General features: G+C 39.2%; 2 protein-coding genes across 2 annotated transcripts in view; both read right to left on the reverse strand.

Annotated features, from left to right (window-relative positions):
* Positions 1 to 17,546, reverse strand: part of arid5b (AT-rich interaction domain 5B) — a 98,677-nt gene that overhangs the window by 49,201 nt on the left and 31,930 nt on the right. Inside the window, exon 4 of the mRNA XM_014031527.1 lies at positions 3,490 to 3,720. Within this exon, the coding sequence (XP_013886981.1) occupies positions 3,490 to 3,720 (231 nt within the window). The remainder of the gene's footprint in view (positions 1 to 3,489; positions 3,721 to 17,546) is intronic.
* Positions 14,426 to 17,493, reverse strand: LOC106534833 (amyloid beta A4 precursor protein-binding family A member 2; the record flags this gene model as incomplete). Its single annotated transcript, XM_014031636.1, is given in 8 exon segments — positions 14,426 to 14,914; positions 14,991 to 15,110; positions 15,236 to 15,448; positions 15,539 to 15,718; positions 15,856 to 16,041; positions 16,126 to 16,212; positions 17,213 to 17,358; positions 17,454 to 17,493. Coding segments are annotated over 8 exon segments (1,215 nt in total), but the record flags the coding sequence as incomplete, so codon positions are not given.

The following is a 17,546-nucleotide window of genomic DNA, read 5'->3' on the forward strand; positions in this document are numbered from 1 at the left end:
TTCTCGAGCTGTGGAAGAAGAGGAGGATCTCGACGAAAGTGAGCAAAATTTGCAGAGAATAGGAGGAAAAGAGGTAAAATACGGGTAATATTAAAACGTGACATAAACAGAAACTAAGATGGACACAGAGGCAACACGTCAGGCTTTACAATTCACATTTGTACGATAGAAGGAAATGTATGGGATAAATCATGTGCCAGCAGGAATTGAATTTGAATAACTCAGACTGAATCTGTATGTGCATAATTTCAAACTGAATGCATTGATTTGAAAATAAATTTCACTAAATTGAAACTGAATTTAATGATTTGAAACTGAATTTAAAGTTTTGTATCTAAATTAATTTGTTTTGAAACTGTATTTTGGTCTATTAAAAATTCAATTTGACCACTTTCACTTTCAGTTCCATAATTCAGATTTTTGTGTCACATCCTGGTCCTTGAGAAAACCAGTCAGAGTAATCAAACACAGATCCACAGATTTACGTTTCACTTTGCTGAAGTTTCCCTTCTATATGTAACAGAGTTGATGCAATCCACTGTAAAAGTGACAAAAACAAAGTTATTTTATTGCAGTGATTAATTTTAGCTATATGTAGAAAAYGTTACATTTACATCACATCACGGATCACATATTGATCAGATGCTGCTGCTGACTGAGATTCAATCTGAGCAATTCAAATTCAATTCCTGCTGGCACAAGATTTATCCCATAGGATTTACTCGGGTTGCACCCCAATAAAAACAAACAATAAAAGATAGGAATAACTCAAAAACAGACAAAAAAAAGAGGTAAGATCGGTGCAGGTTTATCGTCAACAAGATGGCAGCATCATCAGTTGAAAACTCCTGTTTTTCATATTGCAGGGTTAGAAAAAAACCCGCAAAGTCAGTTTTTTTCCAACATCGTGCAGCCCTAATTTCACTTTATATATATTTTCCACTTTATGGTAAACTGAGCTCTCTGATACTCGTGTTTGAGCCTTCTCCTCTGCACCCCCTGAGGTAACTTGACACAGTTTTATAATTTAGCCCGGAGAAGATGAACGGCTTTTACAGCATCCAAATTTGTCTGAATCCAAAAAGGTCAGAATCCGTTTTTAAACTCATTAACATTTCACACATGTGCAGCGTTGCTTCTGATGTGTCCACAGTGGTGGTATTTATCCTAATAAAGGTGGATTTAATATGTTTCTGCATCCAGCCTGTAAACAGCAGGATGACTTTACTCAGCAGCTGTGTCTGAGTGTGCAAACGTTCACGTGTGTGTTTGTGCCTGTAAGTAAGTAAGTAAGACGCCCTGGAGGCCTTATTCACCTGCCAGAGTGATGTAAATTACTTAGCTCTGCTGTTTTGAAACAAATCACAATCAAGTCTCCGAGCAGCAATTCTGGCAGAAATAAAAGTCTGCTTCAAACTGAGCAAACCTTCATATGAGGAACATTAGAAATCTGGCTGGCTTAGAAAGAAGGAAAAAAAGAAGCAGAATTCCCTTCAGCTATGAAAATAAACCTTTAGCTTAAATGTGACTCACAGAGGAATGGCATCATTGAGCCAAGCGAATGAGCAACAGCAGCCACAGGATGTTGGCGTTGCTATTCATAACTGCTTTTTTTTTCTTTGTTTTTTTCCTTATGCCTAAAACCGTTTTCCCTTCTGGTCTCACCTCTGCTGCTCTCTTAAAATGCAATTACCTCCTGGCAAATTTACAGGAAAAGAAAAACAATGACTTTTGACCAGAGGAGCCATTATAGCAAATGTCACACAGATTCTGTAACAAGAGCCTGCTGAGATACCAAGCAGAGGAAAAGATACAGATAGATGAATCACATAATTATTTTGTTTTAGATCTGGCTTTAACACACAAAAAAAAAGGAAAAGAAAGAAAATAGGAGAGGTATGGAAGGCACGAGGAATTGCAGATAAAACATGTTCCAGCAATTTCGCAACTCTTCACTGGAACCACAAAATCCTTTTCAAAGGTGTGACTGATAAGTATTTCAACAGCAGTTACTGCGAACCGTAAACAGAAAGTCAAAGATAATCAGAATTTCAACTGAAAACCAAAACATGAACTGGACTAAATGTTTTCAGGTTTTAATTATCAGGAAACACAAAAGATCAAAAGCGTGTTAGGGCTTAATTTATTTTACAAATGGGACAAATAGAATTCATTAAATGGTGTAAGAGCTGAACACACAAATCCATCCTCACCACTAAGATCCATGCAGAATGTAGCACAGAGCTGCTGTATGAATTTAAATAACGCAGTCATAAACCTGAGGATTTTATTAAAAACTAACCCAGAGCCAGGACAGAATGGTACAGACAGTATTTTCTCTTTTAAAGTGACAATGAAACATCTTTAATTATTTGGCTTATTTTCAAATTTCAAGACAAATTTCCTAAAAAGATAAACTGTTTCCCTCTTGACCTAAAAAACTAGTTTACCTTTTCAATAAAAACTACAATACTGGCAAATAGAAGGGTCAAAATGAATAAAGCTGAAATAGTTTCATTCCTTGCTAAATCCCAGTGCCTACATTTCCCACAATGCACTTGATCACGTTGGCTGTGATACAAGCAGCTATTCATGTACTGTAATCTCACTTCCTGATGATTTTTATCAGATTTAACACTTGTACTTTACACGATTGTTAACTTTTTTATATATTCCACCTCAAGCTGTMGCTTTATTACGTTTTACATTTTATTTTCACAACTTACTCACGCTCACGCCCAGCCTGAATGATTTATTGATTAGAGTCATTTACAGCTCCTTGTTCAAGTCATTTTAGACTTCCAGCTTCACACATGATATTGTCTTTTAGCTCTGTGTCAGATGTTTATTACTGTTTTTTATACCTTTTACTATTATGAGTGCTATTGTCAAAAAAAGAGCTGATGATTAGAAAAGAATATCGATAACGATCTAACATGTTTACAGTAGTTTCACCACAGCAACCTTAGCCACAGCTAAGGCAGCTTTGCTTTGAGATTAAAAAAAGAAAAACAACTACAAAGACTCGATGAGCTCAGTTTTTCCCACCCTTACACCCCCACATGTGCATTTATTAAATTTGAACGTGTAACCACAGTGACTCAAGTGATGCAATTATTTAGAGCACTTCCTTCACAGAAAACTAGACTGGCAGAAAAGTACCCAGTCAGAAATAAATTAGGTGGTTTTAAGAGTTATTTAGAAACCAACCTTTGGAGTTTTAACTTTAATTACGTTTTTGGATGTTTAAATTCTTAAACCAAACATATATTTTTCMCTTAAAGCAGACTTAAACATCTGTGTAACCATGTGTCGGAGTTTGAGATGATATATTAAGAATGTTAGCAGATCAGGAAGAAAAAATAACAATTTGGATGTTTCAAAAGGCAACCCTTCAAACACTGTAAACAACTTCTGTAACAGCTGTGACAGAAGTTGTCACGGGTAAAGAAAGAAAAAAAAAACATTTCCCCCGCAGCCAAAACTCACCGAACTCGTCACAGATGCTCTCATTCTGCAGCAGGGTGGGGTGCTCGAAGGTGTCACGGCAGTACAGGATCCTCGAGCTGCCACCCAACGCAGCGATGCCGCCCAGCGCCAGCACCGTGTGGTCGATGAGCAGCGAGGACGGCTGCTCCCGGAGCCGGGCCAGAACCGAGCGGTAGCGGCAGTACTGCGGGTAACTGAGGACCAAAACCTTCCGTCCGTCCTCCTCTTGGCCTGAAACACACACACACACACACACACACACACACACAAAAAATTAGGCAATCAGGAAGAAATTTCAATTTATTGAATTGGGAAGGTGTGAGGGGAAACAAGAAACATGTTTTGTTTTTGTTTTTTTTTTTCACCCCAAGTGCTCCTGTAAGATTTGTAGAGATGGACACTTAATTTTACAGGACACATTTATTCCTCCATCTCTCTCCAGGTTTTATGACTTCAGCCTCTCTTACAGATCATTATTTGGCTACTGATACTTACCAGCACATCTACTACCAATGTGCTGCCAATACGAGCTGCTATGAATATAACAATTGTGACTTTTAGTCAGTTCTGGCAGATTTATGATCAATCTGAGAAAAGAAAACCCCTTTCAGTTTTTCCTTCAGGGCTCTGCGTGTTCGCTGTTTTGATCTACAACCGGCACCAGTTAGATTTCTGCCTCTGCTATAAAAACCATCATTAATCTGTTTTAGTATCTTGTTTTTTTTAATGTACCTATTTGGAAGAAATGCATCACATTAAGGAAGTGAGACGCTCTCACACTGCTGTTTCATTGCAACTTTAAATAGTTTCACATCCTTTCCTTGTAGCAATAATACATCAACTGACAGGACACTCTTTTATACATGCTGTAAAAAATGTATTACGTTGTTAAGCTGTGTGTTTGAAATGCATGACCTGCGTTGCTCTCTCGGTGACAGCAGGAATGTGAAAACGGCTCAGAGAGAGATGGTATTTTGCTTGACTAGCTTTGGAATGGGCTAACTCACGGTGGGAAATTGTCAGAGCAGTTGAGACGAGGCAGATGGGAATGGGTGGGTGCAAACACGCTTACAGATGCAAAATTTTAAAAAATATATACCTTCACTATTCATCTTGCTTTGTTGTCAACGCAGTTTTGTTTCAGTTGTAGTGAAATCGTGCCTCTGTTATATTTTACTCCGCTGACGGTGTGTTTATTTGACTCATAAATTTTCACGTGAAACAACTTGTTGGCAAAGAAACGTTTGTCTTTGTTTGGAGAAAGTCAGGACAGGAAGTACACACTGAACCAATACGATAAACTCTCGTAAAAGCAAAGAGAATGAGCTGATAGACAATCAAACTGTTAACGTTACACTAACAGCATGTCACAAGGACAGAACTAAATTTGGCTAACTGGTTCTGAAATGTCCTAAAAAGGCCAAATCTAAAGAGCAGCTGAAGCTGACGGGGCTTTTTTCCCCCCCTGAATTCAATTTTCCAGTWATTTGGTCATGAGACATAAAGATGAAGGTTTTTTCCAATTTATTCTGAGAAGAGTAATCGTATGTGTAACATTTGTGAGCACTCCATCAAATACTTGTTTAGATATTTAGGCTTGGAGCCACAGTGGTGGTCCGCCTTCCCTGTGTAATAAAAATACCACGAAGCTGAAGGTTTTCTGCTGAGAGTTTATTAGTCCAGAGTAAAATAAATAAGATAAAAACGATCTGAATACATGGCAGGGGTGACGGAGAGATACCACACGTTGCTACAAAACACTTAAGTCACCACAATCTGTCAGAAACACATAAAATTTTTTTTAGTTTTACGTGTTTGTGACCTTTTCTCWACATAACAGAAAATTGGATTTTTAGGTTAAAGGTCAAAACAAATCACCTACGATGCAGATATACTGTTTAAAAATATTTACATGCAAATAAATATTTCTATCCATCAAGAAATATTTAAGTGATGCATGTTCGGTTTACAAACGTGAAAAAGTCATCCTGAAAATGTGTAATAAGGAGTGTTTATGTTGGAAAACCTTGCCTGGTCCGATAAAAACAGAACTAAATCTTAAAAAATAAAAAATGAAAAATAATAAAAAATAATTTAAAAAATGATCCAACTTCACAAGAAACATAACTGGATCATAAATATGCACAAACAGTTGGGATTTTTCATGAACCAATGAGCCAAAAAAATATGTCAATAAAAGCTTAAATAATAGAAACTAAATGTGCAAATGGCAGCAGACATGTTTGAAAAATCAAATCCAGAGTGAAATATGTACCAGACAATAGCCAACAATTATTTGGGTGTAGTTTGGGGCATGCCTTGTGCCTCTAATCTTCTCCATTTGCACTCTAAAAATGAAATGTTGGATTTACTTAACCATGTTATGTTACCTGGTTCCACTTAACTGAGTTGAGTAAATTCAAAGCAACATACTCATGTTCTTTGGCTAAAAAACTGGTATATTGCTTTGAATTTACTCAACTCAGTTAAGTGCAACCAGGTAACATAACATGGTTAAGTAAATCCAACATTTCATTTTTTACAGTGTGTGCTGTTTAGCTGCAACTCAAACACAATCATTTAGCACTACTTGGACTACAAGCAGACTAAAAATGGAAACAAGGGTAGCTTCTCGATCCAAACCGTTGTCCTTTATCTGCAAACTGCCGATAGCTGTGGTATGTGTTTAAGCATTCTGTCCCTAAATATTTCTCATCTGGAGAGTGTTGCATCAAATTCACATTTTTAATACGTGTTCAATTTGAAAGTGGTGATATTTTGTTAGCCTACAAAGCCGACTACATGGTTCAACAGTTGATGAAGCAGAGTCAAGCAGTCTGAAACACAATTTTACATGAATTATTCACCATCCTGTCTGCTTTTACAAAGCTCTTGGACATGACATTCATAAGTATTTCTCCTGGTAAGTTAATATTTCAAGGAGTGGCTAACCATCAAGTCTTTGCTTTTACTTGGAATGTTGGGCCATTTAAAATTTAAAAATAGATATTTTTTTTTGCCTCCACTCCTATTTTTTGGTTGTTTTTTCACAAGGCTGGAGGCTCAAAAAATCCACTGAAATGTGCAGCAGGAGGGACAGGAGGGATGCCATTCATAGCATATTTACAGCAGCTGCATTCCCAACAATTAGTGTAATTAGTTCCACTGTGCTCCGATACGAAAAAAAACACTTCAAAAGAATGATTAAAACCATTCAACCAGCGCACAAACGCGCACACACAAACACACGCAAAATGCGCAGACACCTTAAGCCACAAAGCCCATAGATGCATCGCCGCACGTTTCCTTACAATCACCCATCTCGCACTGCAGAGACACATTTATCCAAGATTGCGGCATTTGTCATACGCAATTACAGCTCAGAGGTATGAAGCAGGCTTTGTTTCCAAATGTCACGGATTTTATTGTGAGCGGTCACCGTCAGACCTGCTCTTTCTCCCGAGGACCCTCACAGCATTTCACTTGATTAGATTCAATTTGGAGAGAGCGCCGTAGGGCATTAATAACTGTACAAAGGCGTTGTAAAGTATGCACGTCGGTGTGTGTGTGTGTGTGTCAGTGTATGTACACTTGAAAAATTCCTTTTGTTCTTCCAGCCCAACCTTTCAAAATAAAAGAGGTCCTTATCTGAGAATAAGCCTTCCAATCGGAGTCGTGGCTGTCTCATCGAAGAGCGCTACAAAATCTGTTTCCCCCACTCAAGAGACCACCACTGGAAAGGTGAAGGGTGATAATGCTGTTGACTGTGTGTGTCTGTCTGTTTCCAGAATATTACATGAAATATTAAAAAAAAAAATAATCAAACTCTCAGAAAGTAATCATTAGATTCATAAACAAATAAATCAAAGATGGCTGCCACAGCCAATTTATACTAGACAAGACAAAAATGACTATAACTGTCAATTTTACAGATATTAGGCTAAAATTCAAGTAGGGGTTTCTGCAGTACATGGAGGAAGTGTCTTGGTGTTTGTCCTAGGCGCGATTAGCAGAGTTTGAAATACAGGTAGAGGTTATTGGGGAGCGGAGTTTAAGAAAACCGTGACTGATCGGATTGACTTGTTTTGTGGAGCAAGTTAAAAGAGGAAGTAATGGTAATAGTCAAATTATTATGAACATGTAAATATAATTCATTGACTATTATAGCTTAAAATATAACTTCTCAAATAAAAACTACTGTGAACATGCAAACATAATTTCTGACTTCTAATTTGGTGCAGCTAGCAACTTCCTGTTATGACTAAAATTTAATTTCAGATTAAAAACACTTCCCCTAACTGCCCAGCAATCATCCAATCCAACCTTACAGACTGCAGAGACCACTTTCTCCTAAAATCTGATGAGGTAGTAGCTGAGAGTCATTCAAAACAACACACTAATTGGAGTGACAAATTTGCATTATTGTCAACAGGAGATGACAAAATCCCTGCCTTTAAAAGTTAAAGGGTGAGATGCATTTCTCCAAGGAACGCAGAGCCTTTAATTTTATTGTTCTTCTCTTTGTCTTGTTAAGCGGCGGTGTCGCGTGTTGATCAAACTGCTGTAGTGTGGCAGATTATTTTCAGAACAGGCTGTAAAGCTCCTGACCTCGTAAAACACAACAGCGTCAGGGTCATAACTGCTCTACAGGACAGCTGACGTGAGAGCCGTTCAGTCGGCGCAGTGCTCAATAAACGCTAACACACTGCAGCTCACTGTAAACTGAGAAAGAATAGCAACCGCTGAACACAACACATGCGCCGATTAAATGCATTGCACCTAATGAGTCACTTCTGCTATTTTACCCTTCAAAATAACTCGCTGTACTGTTCCTGTCAAAATAATTACCCCGGTGGCGTCATCGTGTTTTCATCAGTGCTATTTCAGCCTGGGCTTGCTCTTCTTATTACAGAAACACAATGTTACAAAGCAAAGAACATGCACGATAAATAACAGGGCCATTTAACACCTAATGCTCGAATTGAACTCCTTTTTTTGTACAGCTCTGTTTGATGATTGTTTTAAATGCATGAGATCGAACCCCTTCATTTGACATATCTTGGACACAATCCCACATTCATTTACCAGCTGTTACAGACCTCTTCCAAATAATTTATATTCACCTGTTTAGGACTGTTTAGGATGACCTGAATACAAAAGAAGAATATAAAACGTAAAAACAAAGAAGAACCAAGCTGTTCTCCCCCACAAAAAAAATATGGAAGTTGAAATCACACTGACTTTAATAACTGTTGTAAATCTTGTTCTTTAGAAGCCTTCAAGCAGAAGCCTGTTAATCCCTCAGTCACTCAGATCAAGTGTGTCAAAGCAGAGAAACATAAAACATTCAGGATAGAGGCCATCAAGGTCCAGGACTGGTGACCACTGCTTCAGTGAGTCCTGCTCCTTTTGTCTCACTTGTTCCTCATTTACTAATCAGACCAACTCGTTCTCATTCCTCCCAGCTTGTCCACCACCCTGTCTGTTTCCTTGTTTACTTCTCTTTGATATTTAGGTTGCTGCCCTGTCAATTTTTATTTTTGTCATTAAAATCCTTGTTTTTTTTGTACAACTAGTCCTCATCAGTGTGAATCCTTCCTAATTCACCACATCCTGAGAAGCTCATCTGAAACAGTACAAGGGTTTTTAAAGCAGTCAGATGATGTATTTAAATATGAATAATATTAGTTCACCTGAAGTACTCGTCTCAAAGCAGAACTTTAAAGATGACTCTACATTAAGGATGTGACAAAAGGCATGAATGAATCTTGAGATGATCATATCAGGATGATTTTACTAACCTTCCACAAACTGGTGAAAGAAGCCCGACTCTACTCGCAGGTGTTCTATGAATACAGTAAAGATATTATTTTAAAGCTTGTTTAACGGGGATTTGTTTTGTTTGAGCTGGTAAATCTCTCGTCGTAGTGTAAAACATGATAAAAAGTCTTCCAACTTTTAGTAAAAAGTCATAAAGCACAAGTGTTTCTTTCTTCTTTACTGCTTTAGGAGAAAGATGATAATGTTAGGGAATTAAAAGTAAACTTGGATCTAGACCAGAATTTAATAAATGATCAAAAACAGCTGAAACCTTCAGTGAAACAAAACTACAGCACAGTCATTTCTTTGTTTCTTTCCCAAGCCCTTTAAAATTAATGCAACACAAGCCTCACGGGGCTATTTTAAGACCTGATGAACATGGAGGCAAAGTTAGCATTTCAAAATAAAAGCTAAATGTTTAATTTAACAATTGTATTTTATGCTCATTTTCTTCTTCAAATTTGCTCAGGCTTATGTCTTCCACAACCCCCAAAACCCCACCCCCCTCCAAAAATAAAAAAATAAAAACGGAGGTACATTTTTTTAAACAAAACTTTCGGTTTGAAAGGGTTAGGGAGACATCTTGTTTCATTTAATTGTACTGATTTCCTGACCTGCAGGCAGTCTTTGTTCTCGACTCACAACAGTATGAAAATCAACTCGCAGCGGCTTTCAAGTTGCCAGTAATGCATTTGGAAATCCATCACAGAGAAACAAACGTGAAACAAATACAAGATTTATTGTGAACCATGATGAAAGTTACATCTCTCTCTATGCAACAGCTGCGTCTTCATTAATTAGATTTCCACTAAAACTCGTCAGAGGGAAAAAAAACTGGCTTCAGATGCTTTAAATTCTCCGTAAACACACGGCAACAAATATTATGCTAACAGGCAGAAATGAACATATGCATGCAGATGCAGGCGTTTACACACGTTTTATAAATTAATCAACAAAAAGAAGAGTTGTGACTTTTTATTCTAAGGTACAGCGTATTGAAGCTGAAGTTGGGTGGAGATTTTAAAAAAAGTGTTTAAAATTAAAACCACTTTTGGTCTATAAACCAAAACGTTTGACTAGAGCATCTAAATACATCTGCAACATGTTTGTGTTTCGTCTAAAGGGAAATGCGCCAATTCCGAGYGCAAGAAGGGTATAATTAAGTGTGAAAGCACGTAAAACACAACCCAGTCCAGTAAAGTCTCATTCAAATGGAAATCCTTCCCTCCTGTAAACGACACTGCAGCCATCCACACAGCAGACTGCTAAAGTCATTAGCTGCGGCTGCTGTCAGGAGACACTCTAAAAATAAGGATCTCAATCCACTCCGGCTCAGTAAAGGCAACACGCTGGAACACGTGTCCAATTTTAGATCATAAATATGACAAAATTACATTTAACAACAAGGGATGGCTCTGATATTTTAAGGGGAGACCGTTCCAGTGAGGCAGCTCTTTCTTTGATTGGATAAAATAAATAAATAAAAAAGACATGAGAGAAACGGTTGTGGAAATAATGAGAACAAGCTCTATTTGACACTAAAGAGAATTAATGTTTTTTGTTTGTTTGTTTGGTAATTGCACCAAAGGAAGAATTTCTCTTTCATAACGAGCACGTCAAATTACTCATCATAATCAAAATCTTAGAAATGTGGCAGGCGACATGAAAGCCATTAGCCGAGGTTAAAGCTGCAGCAGCGCTGAATGAGAACGACGTCAGATGAAACATCGGCGAGTTTCAGAAGGAGAAAATTAGGAGGGTTATCTGCTGATGCATCTTCTGCTTTCTATCACATCACTCATGCGAGGGGGCTTTAAAATTCAAGACGAAGACAATTTGTTATATCAGAACTGAAGATATTTAACTATTACTTTTTTAAATTGTGACATTTTTATTCAACCAGGCTTAAAAATATTCACAACTGCCCACAAGCCCTGACAAGATCTCCCAGGCAAGTGGGCTCGTTTCTGCTGTCGGAGACGAGCAGGAGAAAAAGCTAAAAAAACGTTCCTCTCGCGCTCTCTGTCAGCTGCTGTAGTCCTTAAATCACTCACTCGCCGCAATTTTGCTGTTGTCAACATTTCCACATTATCTGCTCGGCCAGGRAATTTACTGGGTCCCCCTGCTGCTTTTGTAAGTTTGGAGAGGAACAGCAAGGCAGTGGAACTCGGAGCCAATKCTGTCGCTTTGCTTTGCCGCTGAAAGCTAAAGGCGGAACCATGATTTTATTGCCTGTTTGTGCTTGTTAGCAAAATATCTCATGAACCACTGGATGGAGCTGAATGAAACTCTTAGTATTCAGTAGCCGTGTTTCCATCAGTGTTATTTTATGCACATTTTGACGTTTCGCATTAGAAAAGGTTGATGGTAACAGCAAAATTCGAAAAAAAAAAGATTTTAATTTCGCAAAAAGGTTTTTATGCTCACTTGAAGTAGTTCTTGGATTTTCGGAAAAAGAGTTAATGCGCAAAAGAGGAAATGGAAACACATTTGACGAAAAAGCTCTGATGTAGCGAATATTTACATATATATTTTACTTCTGTCTGCTTCTTTCCGGATAATCCTATGAGAGCTACGTTTCTTTCTCTACGTCTCCAGACAACATGTAACATCGTCAATACTAGTTGATTTGACAGAACAATTACAACTTGACCGACAAACACATTCCTGAAAACTTCTCTTCATTGTCCCAAGATGTGTGGTCCCTCCTGTTTTATTACAGCATGCCTAACAATCAATATCTGACGAAATTACAATTTGCATAGCCTGGTTAATTCACTCTAAACCCGTAGATAGAAACATGTATATATATTTTTTTTCTTTTTGCGACAATTTAAAATTTCACTTAAAATTTGCATTACAATTATCCTGTATAAAAACATGGCTATTCATTCATCTAAGAATAAAACAATAAAATTACTATTAATTTACAGATATTGACCTAAAATTTAGTGTGGCTGAGAGTCATTCACAACACATACTCTGAGTGTGCCATGATATGACAAAGAATCACTTTGTCATTTCTCAGCATTTGATGATTTGAATTCTGTCATGAATGATGGTGGATTTTTTTTTTGTTTGTTTTTAAGGAATGCTATGTCTTTAATTCTACGTTTTGACTTTAATATTGTCAAAAAGAGGTCAAAGAAAGACAAGAAAGGTTACATTAGTGGGGGGGAACAAATAAAGTAAAACAGAGAGAAGGAGGATCATGATTGGTATTCTTACTTCATCCTGGAGGCTCTCTTCTTCATGCTCTGTATCGATCTCAGAGGTTACCCTGTTTCCATTTAGTCTCTTCTCATAATATATAACACATCTCTGATTCACCCTTCTCCTCTCTTTCTCACTTTTCAATGACAGTGAGAGGAGAGGAGAGGGGAGGAGAGGAGAGGAGAGGAGGGGGGGGGGGCAGTTCCCACTACTAGTTTCATGTTATTGAAATAGGACCAAATAAAATAAAATAAAAAATGGGACAGCATCTGCCAATGACATCTAGATCTGTAGGGAACAGAAGGAAAAATAACATAAAACAATAAAAATGAAGCAAAAAGCATCCATGAGATTAGTGTGATTCACTGCTTATCCAATCTGTGAATGACTACACCACCTTGGATAAAACAAAATGTGCTGGAACATTTTGTTAATTGCAGCCCGAGTCAGTGCAGTAAACAAAAGTGCATTAATCACGGAGAGGATGCGGCATCGATAAATCACCGCCACGTCGTAGTAAAAACAAAGCGACGTGATTACACAAACACCAAAACGCTCAGTTTACTCTGCTCAGATCGAGTAAAAGCTGGGGTGATATTTCAAAATGTGTTTAATGGATCTGCGTAAAAATGGCATACTGTTTGCAAATGACTCAGAGGCCATCCGTCGTCAGCGTCGCATCAGTCACACGGGCTGACTCGCCTCTCCTCTGCTCATTATATCAGCTGCAAGCTGTGCTCACAACACACTCCGGCCTCCCGAGAACATCAAAAAAATTAACAATCACATAGTAATTAGTGTAAAACTCAAAGTGCTTTTATTGTTTTTTTGGCTTGTTTTGAAAATAAAAATCCACTATAAAATTACTGGCCTACATCGCCTGCAGCATTTGTTCCAGAATTTCATAAGAAAAGCATCTTGTGTTGAGAAATGACAGACTTGTAGCTGTTTTGGTCAAACCTTTTGCGCAATTTCATATGAGACCATTCGCAATCAGTTAGCACTCAGAGTATAAGTTTGAGAATCAGTCCCAGCTCCTATCACACTAAATTTTAGCTCAATATCTGTAAAATTGAGTTAAAGGGGACATGGCATGCATAATCCACTTTTTTAGCCATTAAGTGCATTGTGTTGTGTACTTACAGCCTCTAGGAGTGCAGAAAATTTGAATTTAGTCTCACCCAGGTGCTGCGTAAATATCTTTATATATTGTTTGAGTCTCATTATTCAACCTGTTAAGTTTTCTAACTATTATATCTGAGTATTTGCAACAAAATTACCAAAAAGATCTGGACTTACCAACTTCAATTAGGTCATCTTCATTCAGGTTGACACTGTTGACATTAATCTTCAATTAATTTGTAACTAAAATGTTTCTGCATCTCTATACAATCATACTCCCCGCTCCGGAAGCCGGAGTGGGGCGGGGTTTGAAGYGCCACGTTCTGACTTAAAGAGACAGCCTCAAAACGAATTGATCTGGCACACACTTCAGAAAAGTGGTAAAAGAGGGGCTTGTGGAGCTACAATATACTGAAGGATTTTAATGTGAAAAAGGATTTATTATTATTTTCCGAATGCTTCTTTAAAATGTGTTCAGTCTCTAATTAAGCCTTTTGCTAACAGACAAAAAAACAAACATCCATCCATCCATCCATTTTCTGTACACGCTTATTCCTTTTCAGGGTCGCGTGGGTCACTGGTGCCCATATCCAGCAGTCACAGTGCGAGGGGCGGGGTACACCCTGGACAGGTCGCAAGTCCATCACAGGGCCACACATAGAGACAAATGAGACAAACAAGCATTCACTCTCTCACTCACACCTAGGGACAATTTAGAGTTATCAATTAACCTGACAGTCATGTTTTTGGTCTGTGGGAGGAAGCCGGAGTACCCGGAGAGAACTAATGTGCTGGAATTTAAAAGATTGTCATGATTACTTTTAACCATTAAAATAAATAAAGTTCCCATAACGATATGATGTCATCCATTATTGTGGATAAAGAGAAGTACATTAAAACTGATGATTTGTACTTAGTGAAACAAATTAAACCCCTAAAAATCACTCTAAATGAAAAAAACAGGTTGATTGTGTTCAGGCAAATATCTTTTAAATTGATATTATCAGCTTTTAATTGAGCATTTTTATCAGCTTTTGAATAAGCATTTATTGAGACACATGTTGAGACACTGTAACTCAGAGAACCTTTCAAAATGTCTGCCTGTAGAAGTGTTGGTGCGAGTTCTTACCTCGCCCACTGAGACTGACAGGGTTTGAACGATCTTCTCGTGCGCCATGGCCACAACGCTCTGGCCGTTTATCTCGATGATCCGGTGTCCGACACGAACCCCACCTCGCTCGGCGATGCCCCCTCGCATCAGACTGCAGATCTGGAACACACGGCACGCGTGCGTCAGTGCGTCCTTCTCAGAAAACCAAACAACCCTCAGGTCAGGCTTTACTCACGATGCCGTTCTGAACACTGAAGCCGAGCTGGAACTTGAGGTCGGGCCGCTTGATGAGGACGGTGGTGACGGGAGGGCAGCTCACGATGCTCAGCTTTACCTTCACCTGATTCTTTAAACCCTGGAGACAAGTTTTACCATTAAACAAACAAACAGCTTTTCTCTGTAACTCCTGCAGCTTTGTTGGTGTTACAAAATGATGTACAGTCCTCTTTCACACGGTAAGTGTGACAATGTTCTCCATACCTTGATGATGCCCTGGCAGGTAGCCAGCGGCAGCCCCACCAGACTTGTGTCGTTGATGGACATAATCTGGTCCCCGATGCTGAGTTTGCCGGAGCGAGCCGCGGGGCCGCTGTTCAGCATGCTGGCGAGGATGACGGTGGGCAGGATGGAGCCCCAGCCGGACTCCACTATCACCACACCGAGGCTCTCGCCTTTCTGCTTCTCCACATACAGCTGGAACACAACATCAACAAGCAGGGTTTAGATCACTCGAGCGCCAAAAGGGGGTCCAAAAAAAAAAAGGACTTGGAAATTTCAGCTTGCCTCTTTGCAGTTCTCTGAGTTTGAGAAGTGAACGAGGTCATCGTGGTACATTTCCTGGGAGTTGATGATGTCGCTGTACTGTTTGTGGCTCAGGTCGGTGGGGTTGATGCCGTTGGCGCGCAGGAACTCTCTGTAGGCCACACTGAAAGCCTGACCAATGGACTGCGCGATCAGCTGCGCCTGTTAGAAAGGAGGGGGGAAAACTACTCAGCAGAAAAAACTACCCAGGACAGTGAGAGAGATCACAGATGATGTGAAAGAGCGATCACAGGGTCAACATCTAGGACAAAACAAATGCGCAACGCAGACACACTTACGTCCTCAGACTCAAAAATGTAGCAGATCATCCTGTACTGACTCTTCCCTTCGCTGTTGGAGTCGGACGATTCGGAGAAATCCTCCGAGGAGGCCTGAGACACGCGTCTCCGTGCCATCAGAACCACAACGCTGCCAATGTCAGCGATGTAGGAGATGGTCCGCAAGGCACTATCCATCATCGTCTCCTGAAGAGAAGAAACGAAGGCGCGCCGATCGTCTGAAATCCTTCATATGAACATGTGTCTGACTGTACACAGAAGAATACTGACCTGTGTGTCAGCGTTCAGCACTTTAACAGCTTTCGTTGAGATGAAGAGGTCCACTTCTGTCATCATTTGAGAGTCTTCATCTTGGCTCTTTAAAATAAATATTTGAATCAGACTTGATCTGCAGTGTTTGATGTGATGCTTTAGAGGCAGAACACACGTTCAGCTCATTAGCAAAACACACATTTGGAAGAGGTGAGCAGGGGTTCGTAGCAGGAAAAAAAGGATCAAGAATTAAGCTGAGATTTTTGTGTTAATTAATCCTTGATTTGGTTACACCAAAGAGGAGGAACATATGTTTGCATGGTAACTAGTCTTCTGAATCTAACCGAGGCTTGAGATGTTGTTGTTTCTGAGCAATCACTTTGATTAGAAACCAGTGTTTCATACAGTTATTTAATGTTCTTATGTACGTCTGCCTCATTCATTTTACTTTACATTAAAATATCAGACCCCGCCCCTCTCCGCCCACCCACAATACAAAATAATTTGTGCAATGAATAACCATGGTTCATTTCCTACTGTGGGTTAACTTCCACTGATCGTTTTAAGGCAAAGTGATCAACTGTTCATTTTGAAATAACTTGGAAATGGATTTGCAACAAGTTTACGCTTTTGAAATTATCTAAGCATTCAATCGATCCGCTAAAATTTGCAGACTTTCTTTTTGATTAATTACGGCAGTGGTGCTTCGCTTTTTAGTGATCATGAGTTCCATCTCTTCACATGAAAAAATTAATGGTCATTGATTAATTGTTGCTCCGCTGGGGATGCGGGGTGTGTGATCAGGGTATCTGTGCTCCATTTAGAGGGTCTAACAGCCAAACCGTGGACCTGCATTCACGCTAGGTGATTTACACCTGGCTTGGTTTGAGCAGGGCTTAACGTCAGTGCAACCAATTAAGCTTGTTTATAAGTTCAAGAATTGTTCGAGTGTGGCCTCCAGACAGTATCCTGGATGGGTCCTGGATTAATCCTACTTTTGTGCAATTGGCCCCAGTGGAAGGCCTGCTGCTCACTTGTTAGCTTACGGGAGCTTCTAGTGTGTCTTATGAGGGTCATTTGGATGAAGCAGAAAGTTCTGGACTACCTTGATGTGGCTGACAGCTTCGTGGGCCTGCGACATTCGGACCGACTTGGTTGGATTTTTGTCCGACAGCACCTGAGTGCATCCGAGGTAATTAGCAGCGAAGATGATCCCGTCAATGAGGTCCTCCGGCTCGCAGGGACCTGGGACTGGACCCCGAAACAAAACACTACAAGTTAAAGCTCCATGCTGGCTAGGCGTACTTCAAATAAAATCTAATTTAAGAATATTCAAATATATTTACCATCTTCAAAGCTGGGAAAAGAAGCAGCTTCTTGTGTTTTCTTTATAAAAAAAAGAGTAAAACTGTTCAACTTGAAGATGAAAATAATAATAA

This window comes from Austrofundulus limnaeus, unplaced genomic scaffold (assembly GCF_001266775.1).
Source record: "Austrofundulus limnaeus strain Quisiro unplaced genomic scaffold, Austrofundulus_limnaeus-1.0 Scaffold0, whole genome shotgun sequence".
Taxonomy (NCBI): Eukaryota; Metazoa; Chordata; class Actinopteri; order Cyprinodontiformes; family Rivulidae; genus Austrofundulus; species Austrofundulus limnaeus.